The following is a 23346-nucleotide window of genomic DNA, read 5'->3' as shown; positions in this document are numbered from 1 at the left end:
GGCTGGTGTCATCAAAGCATTTTAACTATCACCCTGTTCTTTTTTCTTCGATCATCCTTCCATCTTTCGTTCAATCATCACAATTTTCTTCAAACCAATATTGAATGTTGAAAAGATGGAAACTGAACACAATTCTGCCTTCGTATAGTCCTGAAATGTATTCAACTGAAAATTATTCAATTTGGAATGAAAATAGAACTATTTTTCATTTCCTGCCATACGGATTCAGAAATTCATATGATTACAGAGGAGTTTGTTCCACTCCATATATCTCGAACCATTTGTTTTTTGTCCTGTTTGAACTTGAAGTATTATTTCATTTATTAGTTTAGTTTCATAAAGATTTGTTTATACATTTCAAGAGCGAATTGGAGCCGTGAAATTGTACAACGAACAAAACTATTAAAATTAAAAAGGTCATGTTATCAAAGGGAAGCATTCGGGCGAATCTGTATGACACAAAACGTATTGTAATTGCTACATAGAATATTCAAAACTGATAGCGTTAATAACAGATAATACTGCCGTTCAGCCGATAATGAAGGCATTATTGTTACAGTGTTAGGCCAAGTTGCGCAGTTTTTACCTTGGTTATCTTTAACCTATATGTGACTCGTTCGTGCACGTGCACGTGAATCAACAAAAAATTACGGTACGGATATAATTTAAATCCATAACATGCCAAATTCACACCCAATATCTCTCAAAAGTAAAAGGGAGAAAAAAAAGAGAAGAAAGAATAGAAGAGAAGAGATGGAAAGAAAAAAAGACAAAAAAAAGAGAAGAAACGAAAAGGAAAACAAAATAAAGAGGTGGAAGATGAGGGGAGAGGAGATTAGAGAAGAGGAGGGGAGATGAGATGGGAGAAAAGGAGAGGAGAGGAGCTGGGGAGAAGAGGAGTGGAGGTGGTGGAAAAGGGGAAAAGGAGGATGTGGGAGGTGGGGCGGGCAGGAGGAGGAAGGGATAAGTGGGGACGAGGACGAGGAAGAGGACGATGACGATGACGATGACGAGGACGAGGACGAAGACAAGGAAGAGAAAGAGGAAGATGTAGAGAAAGAGAAAGTGGAAAAGGAAGAGGAAGAGAAAGAGGAAAAGATGAAGGAAGAGGAAGACGAAGAAAAAGATATTGAGGAAAACGGAGAGGAGGAAGAGGAAGAGGAAAAGAAAGAGGAAGAGGCAGAGAAGAAGGAAAAGGAATAGGAACAGAAAAGAGGATTAGGAATAGGAAGAAGAAGACGAAGACAAAGAGAAAGACAAAGAGGAAGAGAAAGAGGAAAAGAAAGAGAAAGGGGCAGAGAAAGATGAAGGGAAAGATAAAGAGACAAACACAAGAGGATTGAGTTCTCTGTATGAATATGAAAATATAAGTGAACAATAAGAAACAACAAAAAATGGTTGAAAAAACACACATGAAACTTGCTAGGTTAAAAATGGTCGGTTTAGAACTATGCGAAACTGTAATAGGGTGTAATACTCAAAATTTCTTAAACTATTCTTCTGTATTGATTGGTATCAATATGTGTCTCTTTAGTGATATTCGGCAGATGGTTATACATTTTGACACCATTGTAAAATGAGGAATCCTTCACCAGAGAGTAACAAGTCATAGTCATTTTAAATTGTTGCGTAAGCTCTGATAAGTTATAGGTGGTGACCTCAAGTTTCGTCAGATGTATTTCAATCCAACACACTGTCTCCAGAATAAAACAAACTACAACTTCGGGACTCATGCAGTCCTGAGGTTTAGCTTTACACAAGTAACGTATAGCTCTCTTCAGTAATACAAGTACGGACTCCAACAAATTAGAGCTACACACACCCCAAAAAGGTATACCGTACCTTAAGTGGGATTACCAAAACGTAATATGCTGTTTTTGCAGTATAAACTGCCAGTTCTCTAGCAATAACTCTCACTGCATAACAGCCGGTGGAAATTCGTCTTTTCATCTTGTTTTTAAGTGTCAGATTTCAGTTTACCGTCTACATATATACAATACCAGAAATTAAGTATAATCCCTGTTTTCAATGATACCACTTGCTTCAGATGATTTATGAAGTGGGCATTCAAAAGTCATATTATTTGTTTTGGAAATATTGAAAGAGAGTAGATTGGAGTCACACCAAGACTCAGTTTTTTGTATATCATGAGCTATTGTCTCATTGAGTATATTATTGATTATATTCTCTATGCCACAATATATTGGTGACGTCGGCGACACCAAATCGTTAATATACAACAAGAACAAAATGGGACCGAGAACCGATTCCTCTGAATCACCTGTATTCATTCCAATATTAAGTCGTTTTCACAATTTGTCAACGACCCTTCTTCCTATTGGAATACACCTCAACCAAGAAAAATAATCCTGCATCATGTGTGCTGTTATTGTTCTGTTCATCCTTTAGAAAAGATGAAATCATGCCATTTCTAACTGAAAGATTGATCAGTGAGTTTTGAGCGCTTCCCTTAGAAGATTTTCAATAATTTTGAATGAAATTTTATCATAATCAGATATTGATTCATTCCTTATATCTCTGAAAACTTCAAACAGTTCATCAATATTCGTATCATCCAATTGAAGAGATTTATTGATTGCAACATTTTCTAAACTAATCAATGGATCATATGATACCACAATATTTCGACTGAGCGAGGCTCAGGATGCGGAGTTTACTCCAGATCACTAAGCCTAAGGATTAAGTGGGAATTGGAAAAAATGCCAGCGTGGTTCAAACAGAACTGGCGGGTATCTCAATCATCCCAAAAAAAAATAACCTAAAAAGGAATTTCTGGCATAAACTTAACAATCTGCAGTGATAGTAGACAAGCCCTATTAGCCTTGAACAGGCAACTTGTTACCTTAGGGCTAGTTCTAGAATTCTGCCAACATTTAGCCAGAGCCTCGGTAGGTAATAACATTATCCTGAGGTGGATTGAAGGGCACGACAGGAGTTAAGGTGATTGCATTGCTGACTCTTTAGCCAATGAAGCGGCTGGATACAGAATTTTAGGACCCAGTGACACCTACGATCTGATGACTTCGACAATTGCGGAACTAACCAAATGTCACATCCATGCTCAATCCCTAAAGAGATAGGATGTAATCAAAGGATGCAGTCTTGCCAGGATCACCCTGGGCAACCCTGGGAAGCTGGCGCCGAAGAAATTCCTGGCGTTACCAGGAAAAACCTACGCTCACCAGTAGGATTTCTAACTGGCCACTGTTAACAAAGGAACACCTCCATATAATGGGGCTAGTGGACACACCTCTATGCAGGATGTGTGAACAAGAACATGAAACTGTCAGTTATCGTTAATAAGAGAGTGTGTGTTCGGTGAGTCTTGGCCTAGACCAGCCGTCCATCCTGTGACAGGATGGACGACGACCAAAGAGAACAACCCATCGGGAGGATGGGAGTGCTGTGGGCCTACACTCACCCTCCTTACTCTACAGATACAGATTCTGACTAAGTTTCTGTTGAATCAAACAGTATAACTCATTAATATTGTTCACACTAATTGGTATCTCAATGTTTTCGCTCTTTTCTGTACCATTTCTTAAATCATTTCTGATAGATCAACTTTCTTCCTTTTTGTTACGTGAGTTTATCAATCTAATTTATGAGGTAAATTTCTTCAGTAAGTCTGATGGGATTCCAATAAGTTGTCCTATAATTATTGAAATATGAAAAAAAAGTAAGGAAAATCAATGAATTCTCATAGGTGGTGTGGAGAACGAAGATTCATTGATGAACTTTAATTCAACGGTGAAATAGATTGTCCTGATGACTTTTCAAATGAGTTTGTTGAAAAATGTTGAGCAGAAATTTGTACCTTCATTTCTAATTTTCAATATTTCTGTATTTTTCCAACTGAAATTCCAAAATGTGAAATAATCCGCACGCACAAATTACTTTCGAATAAATAACGAAATACTCCCTCTGTTCCAGTGAAAATATCTAAATACACATGCTCTTTCAATTCTCTTGTACATTAATGTCTCATTCGCAGAACGAATCCATCATGGTATCCGACGGTAGCCTCATATAGTTAATAAACCAGTAATGAAGATACTCACGATGACTACGGCTAACATTAATAATTAATATTTTCAGATTTGACCTTGTCAGTTTGTTAAGAAAATATCTTACTAATTATCTTTGATTGCTCCTGTCACTTGTAATTAATAACGCACATGCAACAACTGCTTGATTAATGCATACGTTGTTTCAATTCCCACACACCTGTGGAACTATATACAGGGTAATTCACATCCAACTGGAGCCTAGTATATTCTTTTGGAGAAATAATGGTAGCAGAAGGAAGTAATACGGTTGACGATATTTTATTTTCGATATCGTTTGATTTATTTCAATATTGTTTTGTTTCTCAGTTGCCTTTATAAAAATTCAGAATTTTTCAGAGAATTTTGCGATCGTCAATAGAATTCAGCCAATAATTCTGCATTGTTCACAAATTTTTGATATGGGAAACTCACTGAACATACTTCTGAAATGGGCAGGGTTCGAATCTGCACCCAGCCAACATTGGTTTCTTCGATAGAAATCACCAATCAACTCATTTTGTGACCGAATGTGTTAAGAAAGTGAATCCGTCAGAATTGAATCAAAATGAATTTAATTGAACCTAATTGAATTATCCAATTCATTGTACTTTCCATAGTTTCAAATCATGCCACTGTTTCACTATTTATACACTCATGTATGAAAATATTCTCAGTTGAGTGGTAGAATAATAGCGTAAGCTAAACTCCGCCAAAATAAAAATCAAGACCATTTATTATTATTATTACTTAAGAAAATATTCATATGCATTGTAGCCTCCAGAATAATGGAGCACGTAGCACATCAACCTGTTATGTGACAATCAGCATGGCTTCAGGAATAATCGTTCCATAGAAACAATTTCATATCACTTTCTCAACATTATATATTCCTGGATGCTGGTAACTTTGTTATAAGCGTATTCCTTAACTTGTATGAGGCATTATTTGACTGTTGGTCATTGGTCATCTTATAAGTTGATTAGTCTTGGTCTCCCAAACGATGTATTGAGATGGCTGAGCTTCTATATGGAGGGGCGCTGTATGTCAGTCAAAAAGAAGGCACCTTATCAGATGAGTATGCCGTTAAATTGGGCGTTCCTCAGGGCTCAGTTTCAGCCGCATTATTATCCGTTATATTCACTAATAATTTTCCCTGACAACGTATGGGTCTGACACATAACGATATTGCAGATGACACCACTGATACTTTCACTGAACACACTATGGATGGATGACATGGTAGCCAAAATTAGTAGCATTATCGATGAATTCCCTTCTTGGTGTGAATGAAATCGCCTTGTCTTGAACACCACAAAATCATTGTCAATGAAATTTTATAACAGGAAAAATAATATTCAAGATTCAGTGTTCTCTACTGAGTCACATGAAGTTAAATTTTTGGGAACAATTGTGGAACTCTAATTTCGGTGGTGTCTGCAAGCAACTTAATGAAGCATTTTTCTCAATAAAACAAATGAAAAACTGTGTAGACCCGAAAGGTCTGATGAGCATCCATCATGCAATGTCTTTCTCACATATTTTCTTGTATATCGTATCTTGGGGATGCACAGACTTCAACAGGGGCAGAAACGTATTCTGAGACTGATGTTTGACATGGAATATCGTGAAAGTAGTAAACCAGTATTTATAAGAATGGAATTGTTGTATGTCCCAGCCCTGTAGTCTTTGTCAGAAAAATCTTACAATTCTCACAACTGATGGATCCTCTCACAATTTTTATACCCGTCAATTGAGAATTCCCCCTTCCCCACAGGACAGCAAAGTTCCAAAAATCACTCCTCTATAATGAAAACAACCTGTATTATAAACTGCCAACTTCGATTAAAATTTTGAATACTCGTACGATAATGTTGTCTTTTGTTCTTTTTCTAATAAGTCTAATTAGTGTTATAGTATACTTTCTGTTTTTAATTGACTCACCACATGTACATATTGTACCTGATTGGCGAAAACGAATTATCGTTATTATTATTATTCGTTCATTCGATGATTTCAAGATTTTCCACACACACTTTTTTTTCATAATGAAATTGTGTATTGGTATAGTTGTTGCGAGACGCTAATAGACCAACAGAATGCACCCATATATCTGAACCAAAAAATGTATAATTCAATAACAAATCATTATGAAATGTAACGAATGGCGGACGATACATTAGAAAAACAGTGATTGCTACAGGCGAAGATGAGTCGATCTGAAATGATAGAGAAAGAGAACTGGAAGAAGAATGAAAGAAGAGGCAGCTAGATTAAGAATTGGGTGGTTTTCAGCATTTGCTTAAGCAGCAAAAGGAATTCCGTGAAAGTCAATGCATCATCTGGAGTGAAATAACAAGAAAGTCCAGCAGTTACCTGGTGAAATATGAAATGAACTCGAAGGAGTCTGGGTTGAAATTCAAACAGTTAAGAGGATAGGAGGAGTTCAAAAACTATTGGGCAGGATCATGGAATATGTAAAGAAAAATTTGGACGAACAGGTTGAGAAACTGACGAATCAACTCCTGAAGAGCACTTTGGCCAGCCAACGGAGTCACATGGACAGACCAAATCGGTTTTAACAAGGGCAGGCTCATTAACAGCAACAAGAATGATCAACGAGCTTGTGCTATTTCCAGCACGACGAGAACCTTGAAATCTCCATCTTCCCACGGCCAGTAACTATCGGCTATGCAGTATGAACAAATTAAGTCAGCAAACAATGTCAGCAGCTGGGTGAAAGAGGAAAGGACAATTGCATTAGTTTGAGCTTTGCCAGACCATTACTGCATTATTTCTGGCAATTATAGTGGAAGTGACAATGAATCCCTTAGATCAAGCAGAAACGATCATGTTCAATAGGTTTCCAATACCAAAGAAATGGAGCAGATCACAGACACCAGAAAGATGTTGAGGTTTGTAACAGAAAAGGAATAAGCAGTCAGCGATTCGGAGCGTGTACCGGCAATTTGACAAGACATGATAAGAATAATGTTGAGTCAGTCTATAAGAACTTTGTGGTAAAAATCGAAACGAGTCAAAAAAAAATCAAAGAAGTCAAGAAATAGTATGTATAGAGAAAATGAACTTCAAGGAGCATTTATCAGTTGCTGAAATTATGGATAAGTGTATTATAACGTTACATTAATCGTTTCTTGAATATTGAAGAAGAAAGCGGTACATGTGACCAGTTGGAATGACTAGCTCTTGGTTTGTGGAGGCAAGGGCGTATGTCGGTTTTTGATTTCATAAAGTGCTGAAATGAGTAACAAAATTCAAAGCTTTCTTGTGAATGCCATCTATAGAAGTTTCTGGAAATACTGCACCCTTTTTCAACACTTGTCACTGTAGAACAACTTTGTTACACCGAGATAGGTTACGTTAGGTTCAAAGTGAGTGCGTCTATTCGACCCGCAAGGTTTAATTGTAGCTCACACCTATTCACACTTGACCAAATAAACCCAGCTTCATAACGAAGCCGATTAGTTTGTATGTTGAGTGCATATGATAATTCAAATGACAGTGACCTGTGAGAAGGCCTGTTAGACATCGTAGTTCATACCTACTGTTTGTGATACTGTTTGGTATCACGCTCCGAAGGGTGAATCAAAGTCTTGGAATGAGCCAATCTTGGAAGATTCTGCCAAAAGTCCATAAATCTTCTTGCCATCCAGGTGTTCAATCTTTGTTGACGAAGCCTTAAGCGATGCAAATGACAGGTCTGCATACTCCTCTGCAAGGGAGTCAGCAGACTCATTGCCTTCCAGGCCAGTATGGCCAGGAATCCAGATCAGAGAATATCTGATAAGTCTTTCTATCGAAGTGAGTCGTTTTTAGTAATTCGCTACCAATTTAGAGGTTGCTCGGTAGGAGCCAAAAGCTTCGAACGTCGATTGACTGTCGGAGAATATTTTTATTAATTTGTGTATGATGCTCTATTCTTCCAATCTCTCCGCATATAATTCAATAGCGTAAATTTCCGCTTGAAATACAGTCGCATAGGTGCCTAGGGTTGATATATCTGTCCTGGGTCTGCGACTGAAAACAACTGCATCAGAACCGGAAGGTGATCCTGATCCATCTGTGAACCAACAACTATCTGCTCCTGATATTTTCTCCTCCCGGAGAATCCAGTCATCTCTACTCGGAAACAGTACTTTGTAAGGCAGTTCGTAGTTGACAGTTGGAGGCATAAAGCCAGAGGTCATTTCCAGAATGCTGTGACTTCCAGTGTCAACCAATAGTCTGTTGCACTCTGTATTAAATTGATTTGTGCAATTGGCAATGTGCACAAGTCTATATGCAATCCATCTAGCCTCTCTCTCCAGAAAAATGTGGAGGGGAGGTAGATCTAGAAAGATCTCCATGGTGGCTGACGGTGTGGTACTGATGCCACCACTAATTCCCAGACAAGCCTGTCTCTCTAAACCAGAGAGCTTCTCCTGGGCCGTTTTCTGTAAAGCCTTCGGCCACCAGGCAATTGTGATAATTGGTCTGACAATTATCACATAAATCCATTTGATTTGTTTGGGACCTAAACCCCAGGTTTCACCACAAATTAATAAAACCAGGAGTACGGTTTACTCGAGAGTTCTGATAAGGTTTTGTAGCATTCCCAACCATGAAATGAATTGAAATTCTAAATCAATGTTGAAAATAAATGGTCATTGTCTAGAGAAATGATTGTTTCATTATTTTTCAGTTTCAATTGTCAAGGTTGTCATTGTGAAAGAGTGAAAATCAAAAAGTCGCTGTTGTAATACGTTAGTGAAAAAAAAATAATTTTCGTCTCGGAAAAATCAACTTGAAGTATCATTTCGACACCTCTTCATATCCATTTCTGAAAAACATCAACGATGCGAATCATCAAAATATGCAGGAATTCCATGTAACGTAATAACAATAATTCACGTTATGTTTATACCACTTTTATTCATTCAGTTCCACGCCAGATATTCAATATCACCTGTTTGATTGAAATAAAAGCGTTCCGGAAAGGTAATAACTTTCATTGAGGCTTCAGTCGGCATATATTTTCGAAAGTACACGTTATGGAGAATAACCTAATATTTACCGGTCGATTAGCTTAAAAGTGGTAGTTACAGAAATACCTGCGGTGTGTTGGTGGCACGCCGACTTTTGGCACAGTTATAGACAGTGGCGTTGTTACGCAGCAGGAATAGGATTTCTATATATACGCGTAAAGCAGAAGTGATTCGAGAAGTCTTAAGTATAATGATACATCTAAGCTGGGTTTATTTGGTCGAGTGTGAATAGGTGTGGGCCACAATAAACCCTTTCGGGTTGCGCTGGAGGCTCGGATAGACCCACTCACGTTGGACCTGACCTAACCCAACCTCAAATCTGCAGAAATCTCAGCTGGTCAAATGAAAGGGTATCATTATTGTGTCGCTACGTCTGCCCAGGGTACACAATTCTCGTCCACAATGATCGCCTACCCCCGTTTTTGGTACAGAACATAACTAATAACGCCTTTTTGGAACCTAACAGTCGCATTCTATACTCTATATAGATACACTCAATTTTGAACTTGAAAATAACTTGATAATAAAAGTATTGAAAAAAAAGGTAGAACAATGAATACAATGAGAAACAGAAATGAGTTCCAATATAAAATTTCGAAACCAGATGCAGAACATAAAACTAGTTATAAAGTCCAGTGTTATCCTGCAGTAAAAAAGGTATCCATGTATTCAAGTAGATTTTTCTTTTTTAAATACTTTCGAAAACAAAGGTAAGTTATTTATGTTCTGGAAAAATCGGGTAAAACTTCAAATAATTTGGGTCCTAGGTAGGTGTAAGATCTTTGTACTAACCTAACCTAACTTAACATAACCTAACCTAACCTAATCTTACTCAACCTAACCTAACCTAACTTCCAGTTTTTTCCCAATTGAACCATATGTTAGTGGATAATCTACTAGGGAAAAATATGTAATTGAGGGTATACACGGTCTGTTTGAAGGTGATTGACAGTGTTTCATGATGACTTCCATTGGTTCGGAGGACTTCCATTGTCTGAAATTAAATAAAATGATTCGAAATCCCTGAAAGAACAAATACAAATGAAAAATAAGAAAGAATAGCTTAAAAAACAATTATATAAAGCAAAATAAAACAAGAAACTTCTGAAACGAAATTACAGTGTAATAAAATCCAATTAAAAAATAGAACAATTTAACAAATAATAAATATGAAAAATCAAGAGATTCCAAGCCAAGTTACTTCACGACGTTTCGATTGTCAATATCCACAATCGTCTTCTGGATATGACTGGACTAATTCCTCCGAGAGATGACTATTTATGGATCATTCTAGAACTTTCACTTATCTCCTTTTCCTCTTTACATTTCACCGGTTCAGCGGAAGATGACCATTTGGCGGGAGTTGGCCATTTTTCGCTTGGCTGAATACATTGTTGGACAATAACGAACGTGAACTGATCATTCCATTTCAAATGATCTATGTATTCTTCTAAATATTTCACCTTTTTGTGAAATTAATATGTGAAATTTGCTGCCCTGCAGTAATGGAAGTATTTTGATTTTTTGATAAGTGAAGCGAATGGAAAACCTTAGTATCAACGAAAAAACGTTCTTATTCCCTATTATATTCTGTTGGAATGGATTATTGATGTATATATCGAAGAGAATTGGTCCAAAAACATACCCAACGCATCAAATTTGTCGGAACTCAATGAAATAACTTTCTGATTCGATAAGTTTGTTGTGGGTTAAAAATGGACAACAATATGCCTTGGCACAATCATGTCGCTGGAATTGCAAAAGCCGCTCTTCAAAAGCTTGGAACACTGTATAAACCTCACAAACTTTTGATGCTTTATAAAGCTCAGAGCAGACCTTCTTTGGAGTATTGTTCTTATGTATGCAGTTCCGCCCCTACGCATACTCTGAAGTTGCTAGATTGCATCCAGAAAAGAGTCATCTGCCTGATTGGAGACACAAACATCACTTGCAACCTTGATAGTCTGGAACATCAAAGAAAGGTTGGGGATTTGTAACTCTCCTACAGATAATTTTACGAAATGTGTTCAAATGACTTGGTACATTTGATTCCACCAAGTACAAATCAGAAATACGCGAATGACTGTCGCTGCTCATCGTGTTGAGGTTCAACACAGTACACCTCACACTTCACTGTTTAGGTTAGATTAGGTTAGGTTAGGTCCAAAGTAAATGGGTCTATTCGATCCTCCACTTCAACCCGCAAGGGTTTATTGTGGCTCAAACCTATTCACACTCGACCAAATGAACCCAGTTTCTTGACGAAGCCGATTAGTTTGTATGGTGAGTGATCTTTCAGGTCAGATGGTAAGAGTACGGCTCTGCCAAACTCTACCAAACTCTGTTCCATCATTTTCCAAACAGAGGCGACACACATTGTCTTTCGACAGTCCGAGTCTCTGCATATGATGATTCAAATGACAGTGACCTGTAAAAAGGCATGTTAGACATCGTATATCATCCCTACTGTAGTCCAACTCTTTGGTATCAAGCTTCAAAGGATGAATAAACGCCTTAGAGAGAGCCAATCCTGGAAGTTTCTGCCAGAAGTCCATAAATGTTCTTGCCATCCTGGTGTTCAATCTTTGTTTGACAAAGACTAAAGCGATGCCAAAGACAGGTTCTGGTCCAATGAAGCTGCTTGCAGCACACTCCTTTGCAAGGGAGTCAGCAGCCTCATTGCCTTCCAGGCCAGTATGGCCAAGAATCCAGACTAGACAATCTGTTTAGTCTTCCTATCGAGGAGAGGCGTTTTTGACTATTTGCTACCAATTTAGACGTTGCTGGGTAAGAGCCAAGAGCTTCCAACGCCGCTTGATTGTACGAGAATATTTTTTCAACTTGTGTATGAGGTTGGATTCTTCCAATCCGCACACAATTCAATAGCGTAAATTTTCGCTTGAAATACAGTCGCATAGGTTCCTAGGCATGGTACTTCACTTCACTGTTTGAAAACTCTTTCATTTGGAGAACTGCCCTCGAGCGGAATAAACTTCTTGAGACCGTTTTTCCAAATGGATTTTTTCTCCAGCGATTCGAATCCAATGTGAATCGCTACTTTCTTACAGGCACCGCTCTCAGAGCTCCTGAGGATTTTCCTGTAGTGCTTGCGTTCTGTCCCTTAAAAAGAAGCAAAAATAATTTCGTTGACTAGGAATCACACGTCAAAAGGTAAGACCTCGTTAATCCTCAGCTCGCACAAGTTTCGACTTCTGAGGGTTGTCGTTCGTAGGGGTGCGACAGCTGGTTAACGGAAAAACAAATTTTAAAAACAGATTTTTTTTTGAACAGATATCGACTGGTTGAAAGGCATATAGAATAAGTGGTCAATTTATGAAAAAATCTCTGGGCTGTCCTTCATTGTGAACACTTCAGTTGGTGAAATATTCATTCAAGGGGAAAAGTGGGCACTTATATTTTAATCAAATCAAAATTCATTTGAAAAAGCTTAGTAAATTGAATAATGTCCAGTATTGCTTTCACTTGCAGCATTCATTTTGCAACATTATGATAAATCAGCACCCAGTTTGATTGCTTGGCCTGTTGAATATGATGTTTCGCAAATCTTTTGGTGGATATATTGATGAATGTGGCATCTCAAAAGTTAACAATTAATCATGCAGAAGAATTATCAGGATGAACAGATTTGAACTTCTTAAGAAATAATAGAAACTTTTGATTTTCCTGGCATGAATTTGAATTTTGGACCTACCTGCAATGTCAAGTTCCAAACCTTTTCCCTCCATTATCATATCATCGATCCACAATTTGACTTGAATATAAAAAAAGTATCGTATATTAAATTACCTATTTGTTATTGTATAAGATTGATCAGAATTGTTCGAGTGGATTAGTGATTCTTATCTGAATTTTCGTATGAATTGTTAAACTTTCCATTTGAGAATTTGGATATTTCATAAAAGGAAAATTTATCAAATTTTATTCGAAGTTATTGCTGAAAAACTAAGTACAATCGAATAATTATTTTATTTTCAAAAACATATTGTCCAATGATAAATTTACGTTCAGCATAGTGAAAAAAGTATTAGGTTGGTGATCTGTTTATGTGAAAATATACCAAAGAATCACTTCAAATTCCTGAATCATAAATCATCATGAGTCATTAGCTACGTTGAAAGTTGTTGATAATGGAAAGCGACTTTTCAGGAACAAAAAAGTTTTGTATTGATTTATGAAAGTGAAATTGACAAATGTTTTCAGAGAAAAACTGTCCTCAATTGATAATTTTAGTATCATTTTGAAAATAAATCTCTTGGCAAAAGTTTCAATTTATCTCTTTTCAATGACAGTTCCATCAAGTGAAATATTTGTATTTATATTATAAAAAACAATGTACTATAGACGGTATAATAACTCGTTTCATTTCTCTATGCTTTGACGATGGGATTCCTATTTTGACACGTTCACATAAATCATCAAAACAAAAACTTATAGCTCCGCCAATGAACCAGATTCTGGGAGGGCTAGTATTTCGACCCGCAGGGCCGGTCTTTTGATTATAAACCACATGATAGCTTCATTAGGCCAGATCTTTCGGTTACCGGGCCTTCCTCTGACGCCTCGGCTCTTTCATCTTCTAAGATTCGGCTTAAAAAACTAGAAGGTCCATAATCAACGATAAACTATAAACTCACAACAATATTTGGTGGAATGTTTCTTCCGAGAAGTATCACGATCTTTTTGGGAATACATTTTAATGACGAATATAGAATAAATTATGCAGTTGCATAAAATACACTTTGTGAAATGCCTTCAGATGTGATTGTTTAAAATCCGATTCCCCGTTAACCAACTGTCGCCGCCCTATGAACGACAAAACTAAAAAGTCGAAACTTGTGCGAGGATTAACGAGGTCTCACTTTAAACGTGCGATTCCTAGTACGTTGAAAGTTGCTATTCATCATTATAACTGTTTATAGTGATGAATTTTTGAATGCTATTCAGCAATTTCAGTCAGATTATCGAAAAAAATATTCATGTGAGAGAGATATACCAGATTTGAAAAAAGTGGGGTGGCCACCAAAACAAGAAATTCTCGTACTCGCCATGTCTTGAACGAAACAATAAGGAAAGAGAGTGCATCATGATTAAAACGAGACAAGACTAGATATTATTCTCTTGCTAATAGAGAATAAGCAAAGAGAGAATAAATATAGTTTGAAAAAAACCAAACCATTACAGCAGAATCCTTTTGTGAGGAAGTTACGTCAGCAGTTGCCGGCACTGGTCAACGGAAGATTTCCGAAAATTAAACGAACTGGGTGTCGAAGTTCTACCTCACCCTCCATACTCTTCAGATCTCTCGCCGATTGACTACCATTTTTACAGGTACTTCGATAACTCTCTCTCCGGTAGAACCTCTGCCAATCAGGACCAGGCAAAAACGGCCATAGTCGACTTCATCGCATAATTTTCAGGCTGATAGAATTGATCGACTTGTGTTACGTTGACAAAAGTACATTGATTCAAATGGCGGCCTTTTTGATTGGGTTGAATGAATATTTACTGAGATATTACAGTTTGAAGTAGACTCTCGAACATTTCGGAACATTCAATTTTTCCACGAGAACAATTTACTCGTCTGACCATATCCCTGAATTTTCAATTTACTCATATAATCGTGTCAGCATCATGCGATGTCTATTTTTATTCCAATACGAATGTTTGCAGATCAAACATAATAGGAAAACTGATTTCTGTGTGATTTATTGTTTATATATTTGAAAGTAGTTGTTTTAGATGGATTTTTCTTCAAGTTTGTTTCTGAATTTAACTTCTATGCATGATATAAACATCTTTGTAATAATTTTTCAATGTGTTTTCGAATATTTTTCTTTTTTTGGAAGTTTCTTCCATACTGATGGAGAATTAGAAAGTCATCATTTTCCCACTGACTGATCTCTCTCAGATAATGTTTCTTTTTCGAAGAATTATCGCAGAGATATTTGTTGAATCATACTGTATCATACAAACCATCCTTGAATTGAAAGTCACATCAATGCCATGTTTATTCATCTTCTTCGTATAAAATATAATAGATTTTTGGATCTCCTAACAGTATATGATTGAGCTCAGCTGCAAAAGCTGAGACCAAAGACTGACAGCCATTATTTCCCCACTGACTCATTTCTCTGAGGAAATGTATCTTTTTTCAAACAAATTTTCATTCCTAAATATTGAGCAGAGGAATTTGTTGAATCATACAAACCATCCTTGAATTGAAAGTCACATCAATGCCATATTTATTCATCTTCTTCGTATAAAATATAATAGATTTTTGGATCTCTTAACAGTATATGATTGAGCTCAGCTGCAAAAGCTGAGACCAAAGACTGACAGCCATTATTTCCCCACTGACTCATTTCTCTGAGGAAATGTGTCTTTTTCAAATAAATTTCCATTCCTAAATGTTGAGCAGAGGAATTTGTTGAATCATACTGTATCATATAAACCATCCTTGGATTGAAAGTCACATCAATGCCATATTTATCCATCTTCTACGTGTAAAAAATAATAGATTTTTGGATCTCCCAACAGTATATGATTAAGCTCAGCTGCAAATACTGAGACCAAAGACTGACAGCCATTATTTTCCCACTGACTTATTTCTCTGAGAAAATGTGTCTTTTTCAAACAAATTTCCATTCCTGAACGTTGAGCTGAGGAATTTGTTGAATGATACTGTATCATATAAACCATCCTTGGATTGAAAGTCACATCAATGCCATATTCATTCATCTTCTACGTATAAAATATAATAGATTTTTGGATCTCCTAACAGTATATGATTGAGCACAGCTGCAAAAACTAAGACCAAAAACTGACAGCCATTATTTTCCCACTGACTCATTTCTCTGAGGAAATGTGTCTTTTTCAAACAAATTTTCATTCCTAAATGTTGAGCAGAGATATTTGTTGAATCATACTGTATCATACAAACCATCCTTGGATTGAAAGTCACATCAATGCCATAGTTATTCATCTTCTACGTATGAAAAATAATTGATTTTTGGATCTCCTAACAGTATGCGATTGAACTCAGCTGCAAAAACTAAGACCAAAGACTGACAGCCATTATTTCCCCACTGGCTCATTTCTCTGAGGAAATGTGTCTTTTTCAAATACATTTTCATTCCTAAATGTTGAGAAGAGGTATTTGTTGAATCATACTGTATCATACAAACCATTCTTGGATTGAAAGTCACATCAATGCCATAGTTATTCATCTTCTACGTATGAAAAATAATTGATTTTTGGATCTCCTAACAGTATATGCTTGAGCTCAGCTGCAAAAACTAAGACCAAAGACTGACAGCCATTATTTCCCCCACTGACTCATTTCTCTGAGGAAATGTGTCTTTTTCGAAAAAATGTTTATTCCTAAATGTAGAGCAGAGGAATTTGTTGAATCATACTGTATCATATAAACCATTCTTAAATTGAAAGTCACATCAATGCCATATTCATTCATCTTCTACGTATAAAATATAATTGATTTTTGGATCTCCTAACAGTTTATGATTGAGCTCAGCTGCAAAAACTAAGACCAAAGACTGACAGCCATTATTTCACCATTGACTGATTTCTCTGAGGAAATGTGTTTTTTCAAATGAATTTTCACACCTAAATGTTGAGCAGAGAAATTTGTTGAATCATACTGTATCATACAAACCATCATTGAGTTGAAACTCACATCAATTCCGTATTTATTCATCTACTACCTATAAAAAATAATTGATTTTGGATCTCCTAACAGTATATGATTGAGCTCAGCTGCAAAAACTAAAACCAAAGACTGACAGCCATTATTTCCCCACTGACTGATTTCTCTGAGGAAATGTGTCTTTTTCAAATAAATTTTCATTCCTAAATATTGAGCAGAGGAATTTGTTGAATCATACTGTATCATATAAACCATCCCTGGTTTGAAAGTCACATCAATGCCATATTTATTCATCTTCTACGTATCAAAAATAATTGATTTTCGGATCTCCCAACAGTTTATGATTGAGCTCAGCTGCAAAAACAAAGACCGATGACTGATCGTCCTGGATATGTCGTCACGGATCATTTCCTTGGCATATTAGTAAACTTCGCAAAATTCTTAAACGGCTGACTAACAATTCAGATCGGAAATATCCACTTGGAAATACCCAGTTGATCAAAATGCGTTGTATGTATCAATTAGCGATTTGCTATGAACTACAAAAACTGAAATAATAATAATGTTCCAAGAAATGCTGTCCCGAATTAATCATACGATGTATAAAAATAAAATTTTCAGGTTACTCTACGAAGTATTTTTCTTGGAATGAGTATGCATCACGAAATATTTTCAAAAATACAGGGTAGCTTGGTAGGTCTCAATAAATAAATACGCATTATTGTTTACGTTCGTTGAGCAAAAATTATATTAATCATGAAGTTATTTCAAATTCACTTTCACGAAAGTTTATTCTCAATTCCCTACTTCATAAGACACCTGATATACACCTCCACTGTATTTATCTCACCATCATGTTATAATACTGAAAATTCAAAGGCCGTCGACCATCCGAATGTAAAAAAATAACATCTGAAGGATGAAAGGAAGTATTGGAAAATTTTTAAACGTTTTTGAGAATTGTATAACCTCCTCAGTGGTTATTCGAGAATACAAATGTTAGTCTTTCTACAAGATGTCAATATGAAAACTGATCCAAAGAATACTTTCAGTCCTCGCCATGAAGGAGGAGATGGGTCGAATGCTATATCATTTGAACAGTCGTATCCCATTTTCATATTCTCTACCAGCATCGATATATTAACGCATTGAATAGTTTCATCCACATTCTTCATTATCAGGTATGGTATAAATGCATTCATTTTATCATTTCATTGAAATAAATATAATCTATTCATTGAATGAACCTCATTTTCAATGGTGGGACGGTATTCGGTTGGTTTGACGTGGCTGGTTTGCTCCACTCAATCAATCGACCGCTGCCTGAACCGGCGGTTCGAACCGCAAGGCCTAATGGCCGATTTCCACTTCCTATCGTCCAACCCGTGGTAGAAATAACACGTTGAAATGAGAGCCTCGTTAGTACTTAGCTCGCACAACTCTTGAGAGTTGTCGTTTGTAGGGGTCGACAGCTGGTTAACGGAAAAACAGAATTTGAACAGATTCCAGATTTTTCGTGTGGCTATTTGCGAGAATACGTTGAGTTGTTCATTGTTGGTATGAACAATTTATTTGGTGCACTTTGGATTGAATAACTACATTTTTTTGCAACTATTTTATCCTCCATACTTCAAAAACATAATCAAGTGAATAAAAACAACAAAAAAAAACAATAATCCACACTGCTTACACAGAAACGTCTGAAACTGATTCTCAGCCGGCTCCCTATTTCAATCCAAATAAAACTTTGGCCTTATGCATAGGGTTTAAAAGACAAAGAGTAGAAACTCAGTGTAACTTTAGGCTCACTCTCGATAACGCAGACAGTGCTAAAAATCTTGGCGTAACCATAGATAGCTCTTTGTCTTTCCATGAACATGTGACAAACATTTTCAAAGTATCATTCTTCAAACTCAAATCGCTATATAAATCCAAGTGTCAGTTATCAGAAGAAATGAAATTCAGGTTAGTTGAAACTCTTATTTACCCCCATATCTAGTATTGTTGTTCGGTGTATTACAATTTTTTGCCGCAATATAACAAACAGTTAAAAATCAAGGAGCTGAATGTGAGGTACAGAGTCCAATATTTGATAAAAATATTTTTGTTTGAATTGCTTCAAACTAAAACACCAAGTTTTTTCTATAGTTTATTAAGCAGGCATTCTGACATACATATGGTCAATTTGAGAATTAACTCATTCAACATACCTAGGCACCGAACTTCCAAATTTCAAGGATGTTTTTCTTATATAGCCCCTTCTTATCTGAATTGAATTTTACCCCTTTTAAATAATAATATTCATCAATTTAAGAAAGAAATACAATTACAGATGCTTACTGCTCAGTGCTAATTCCAATTTAAAATTCAAAGTATGGTAGTGCAATGAAATTGTTAAATTGACCAAAATAATGTTAGGAATATTAAGAGCCATTATCAACTATATGATGTATTATTTTTTCTCTTCTCTATCATTGTTATGACAGTTTATAATTATTTTGAGAGGAGTGGAAGATATCCTTTGGCTAACCCTTTTCCTTCAATGTATAAATGTATTTTTAAGCATAATAAACGATATTATTATTATTATTATTATTTCTATTATAATACTATTTTCTTCCTTCAACGTCACAGATTATTTCCCCTTCAACTGATCATTATTATTATCAATCACACACAAAAAATACTTCATTCAGTCATAATTTTATCAAGTCCCTGTACATTCTCCTGCATCAAACGTAATTCTCTAAGTCAATTCTCATTTTCCATAAAGCATTTGCGCGTGACCAATAATTATGTGTGATTTCAGCAACAGGTGTCACAATGATTTACCATTTTCACCTGAATAGACTAATAGCTTGGGCACGATTTCGTTGAACACGACACTTAACTATTTTCCATTTCCAACCTATTCAGTTAAACAAGTACATGGGTCAATTGTCGAGACTTGTTACAAAGCCGTGTTTTTGTATTATTTAACAGTTTATATCGAAGATGGATGTATGATGAAATACACTTTCCAATAGTACGGTAATAGCAGAAGATATTCGTGGAGAAAAAGTTATGATGTAATGGAGAAACTTCGTTTTTTGGTGCTCAGAAGTAATTTGTTCCTTCTATTAGGCTAGCCACATACTGGCAACTTTTAATTTTCGGTGATTGAATAATACAGTCGCTGCTGTTGTCCCCAGCTCATTCTAGAGTGATTGCTTGAGTACCCCTTCACATTGGATTTCATCGAGACTGCATATGCTTGTGGTCTTGTTTCAAGGAACAGAAAATTGAATAGTATAAGGCTCGTAGATGTCCAATTTCATAAATCGAACATTAATTCGAAAAATGTCCAAACTTTCCGAATATTGATTCAAGTTTTAAGAAAATTTTTCTCGACTCTAATCTGCATATTCTTTCATCTTCTGTCATACAACGCGGAGCGCCATAATTACTCCCACGAAAACTTCGATGTCTAAGACCAGCCACATACTGGCAACTTCACTCTCTAAGACCAGCCACACATTAGCAACTTTTTAATCAAGTAAATGAACATTTTGTATGAGAACCCACACACAGGTGATTGTTTAGTTGCGGTAAGTGAAAAATACAAATCTGTTTGATTTTCCTGGATGTTCAGTTACTGCTGGCAAAATAGAACACACAATTTTAATGCGCAATGCCATTTGAAAAGTTGCTTTTAATTTTTCAGTTGAATTTCATGCCGCCCAACATCGAAGTATTTGTGAAAACATTCAAATCAGCTCTCACAGATATGAAATTTTGACTGGATATTTTCCAAACTGTCAATTAATTTATGTAATTGATCCTACTTATTCACCAAACTCAAACACTTGTTCACGCTGCCGTATGTATGTATTATCTTTCCCACCGACCGATTTCCTAGTGCCTTTGAAGTCCAATAGACACTCGTTAGGACAACAAGAGGATTGTTCCGAAATCTTGGGAATCTTGTTGAATACTTCGTGAGCAGAAAATCAGCAGAATCAATACTGCTGACCACTCTGGATTGAATGATTCCGTACATGTTCAAAAGGTAGCAAAAACGTATGTGACTTTCTGAAACTCCAAATAGCATTTCCTAATATGACTGATAACCAATTCGTGAAAAGCTTATTGTTGGATCATCTGAAAATAGAACTGTTAACAGGTGATGATCAACTACCTATATTTCCAAATATACGCACAGCTAACTGACTAGTATAAGAAAACAAGTATATCTTAAGCACCAGTTAATCTATCAATAACACTGATGATCTTCAAACATGACTCAACATCTGACGGAAGCACCAAACTCTTACGAAGGTTCGAAATAGATGAACACTTCAATCTAGCAGACCACTGTTATACTTCTCATGGAGTCTTAATTCACTGTGGTTCTGGCGTTGAATCTGGTTATTATTACGCATTGGTCGAACACGAAACGGGCTGGTTTGAGTTTGGCGATAATTGTGTTACTAAATATTCTGGCAATATTTTGAATTTATTGGAGCCTCTGGAGACACCCTACATTTTATTCTATAAAAGTGAGGACACTGACAGATCAAGATCTTCAGATGATATGGTGCTGCAGCTTTTTCCGGGTATTCCTGCAGCTGAAAAAGCAAATGCGCCACTGGAATCAATCAAGTCGCCCCGGAGCGCCAAATAACTCTTATTGTTGTTGTTTCATACTTTCATAATTTTTATTACTTTCAATAAAATTGATCATCTATAAATCTTGTGCTGAGGAATGGATCGCTCCAAGATTTTCTATATTTTCATCTGTTTCCTTGAAAAAGAGTACACGTGTATGCAATCTCGAAAACATCCATTCTGAAGGGTACGTTTAGCAACTATTTAGTTGCTTTACTAAATTCAGTAAAATGGAAAAATACAGAACGGCAGTACCTCTTTTGTCTATTTGGTAAAATTACATTCTTTTAATGATATTCTATTTGACCCGAACATTGTAAACAAAACTATAAGTTTCTATTACTTTTCACAAATCGACAATCTTGTAAGGAGAATATGGTTAGAGAAAGTTTTGCAAGTTTTGCAAAGGAAATGTCTTCCAACTTATTTCAAAATAGTTTTTATATTTGGTGTGAAAAGTTTCATGGTGGACATGCGCATGATATATATTTGTGAAAAAATCTGGATTAACTCGTGAACGGTTGATTTTTGATATAAAGAATGTTCCATGAAAATGAAAATGAGTCAAAATCATCTCGGACTTTCAAAACTATTGTAGAATACAGGGTGTTTCATTTGGAAAAACTGAGTTTTGGCCCATTTTTTCATCTTCAGAGTGAGTCATCAATTCCTTAAAACCTTCTTTGATATTTTGGGAATGTTACTTCTACAGGACGAGGAAAAAAGTAATCCGATGGATCAATAATAGCTTATTTATGTATTTCACTAAGCTTGAGTTTCATGAGAAATCACTCGAGAGCTGAATACCTTGTTTTTTGAGTAAACGAATGAATATTTTAAGAACGATTCATTTTTGGTGGAAGGTATATAACATAAATGTACATTAGAATGGTGCCAGGTGTTCAGAAATGTGAAAATATAAAGGGTGTTACATTGCAATTAAACAAGTTGGCACCAACTTCCGATAAAACCAGAAGTGTTGGAAAAATGTCATTATTTTCATTTGATGAAGCATACTATAAAACCTAGGTTTGTCAATTTTCAGGATAAGAATCCTATTATTTCTCAAAATAGGGCTAAGCGACAATCATCGAGCTGTACCATGTATATACAATGTCAACAATTCATTGCTTGTTTTCCATTTGTTCATTATCAGTTCATCATATGGAGTGGTTGAATTATCATTATGATGTAATATTGTTTCTGTTTGATTTCGTGAATACATTCTAATTATTGCCCACTCCATACCAATCCAACATAACAATTCTAACATTTATTTATTCTGCACTAGTTTGTAGTTCATTTTTTGATATTTTTCACATTCTTCTGAGGACACTATGTGTTGTCGATGAACTGCTTGCCACCTGAAATCCAATGCAATTGTGAGATTTTCGACTATCGCAAAATTACTTTCCAAGTATATAGAGAGGCAGTAGAAATTCGAAAGCAAGGGATAATTGTGAACAGGTATTCATTCCAATTGAGAGGAACCAAGCTGAGCCCACCAATAATAATATAAAACTGAAGTAAAATAACAACATCGTAGTTTTCGCGTTGGGAACAACGGGAACAACAACTTCAGCACCACCTCGAGCAATTCGACTATTACCTCATCGCCTTTAATAAGGTCTACCGTACTAGAAGATAAATCGACAGGCATAAATACCTGCGGATCACGGCCAAAAAAAAACTGGAAAAAAAGGTTCCAAACAGTTATCTCCGTCCGTGGTAGCTATCCATGAGTCCCCTTTATACAGTTCCATTCTATCGTTATATGGACGATAGAAAGTAGTTGAACTAGTTATCATGTTGAGAACATCCTCATTCTATTGCGACAGTTTTTCAAACCCGTTTTTCTCGAAGTTCCATCATGAATATTTTTTGGTCTATTCCCAGTTTCATA

General features: G+C 36.1%; 1 protein-coding gene across 1 annotated transcript; it reads left to right on the top strand.

Annotated features, from left to right (window-relative positions):
- Nucleotides 1-678: 678 nt before the first annotated feature.
- Nucleotides 679-2341, top strand: LOC111511422 (uncharacterized). The gene is made up of 2 exons (XM_074186781.1): nt 679-709; nt 872-2341. Exons 1-2 carry the CDS (start codon nt 679-681, stop codon nt 1201-1203), a joined length of 363 nt encoding a protein of 120 aa, XP_074042882.1. The 3' UTR covers nt 1204-2341.
- The last annotated feature ends 21005 nt before the right edge of the window (nt 2342-23346 follow it).

This window comes from Leptinotarsa decemlineata, unplaced genomic scaffold, assembly GCF_025532065.1.
Source record: "Leptinotarsa decemlineata unplaced genomic scaffold, Ldec_3_MD MMD2_P_RNA_scaffold_5, whole genome shotgun sequence".
In the NCBI taxonomy this organism is placed as follows: Eukaryota; Metazoa; Arthropoda; class Insecta; order Coleoptera; family Chrysomelidae; genus Leptinotarsa; species Leptinotarsa decemlineata.
Note: the sequence above shows the minus strand (reverse complement) of the source record. Positions and strands in the feature narration are given on the sequence as shown.

Excerpts from the sequence above, each read along its gene's own strand:
- LOC111511422 (XM_074186781.1), top strand. The coding sequence starts at position 679 with ATGCCAAATTCACACCCAATATCTCTCAAAA. Across the intron at positions 710-871 it reads ACACCCAATATCTCTCAAAA|GAGAGGAGAGGAGCTGGGGA; the intron begins GTAAAAGGGAGA and ends ATGGGAGAAAAG.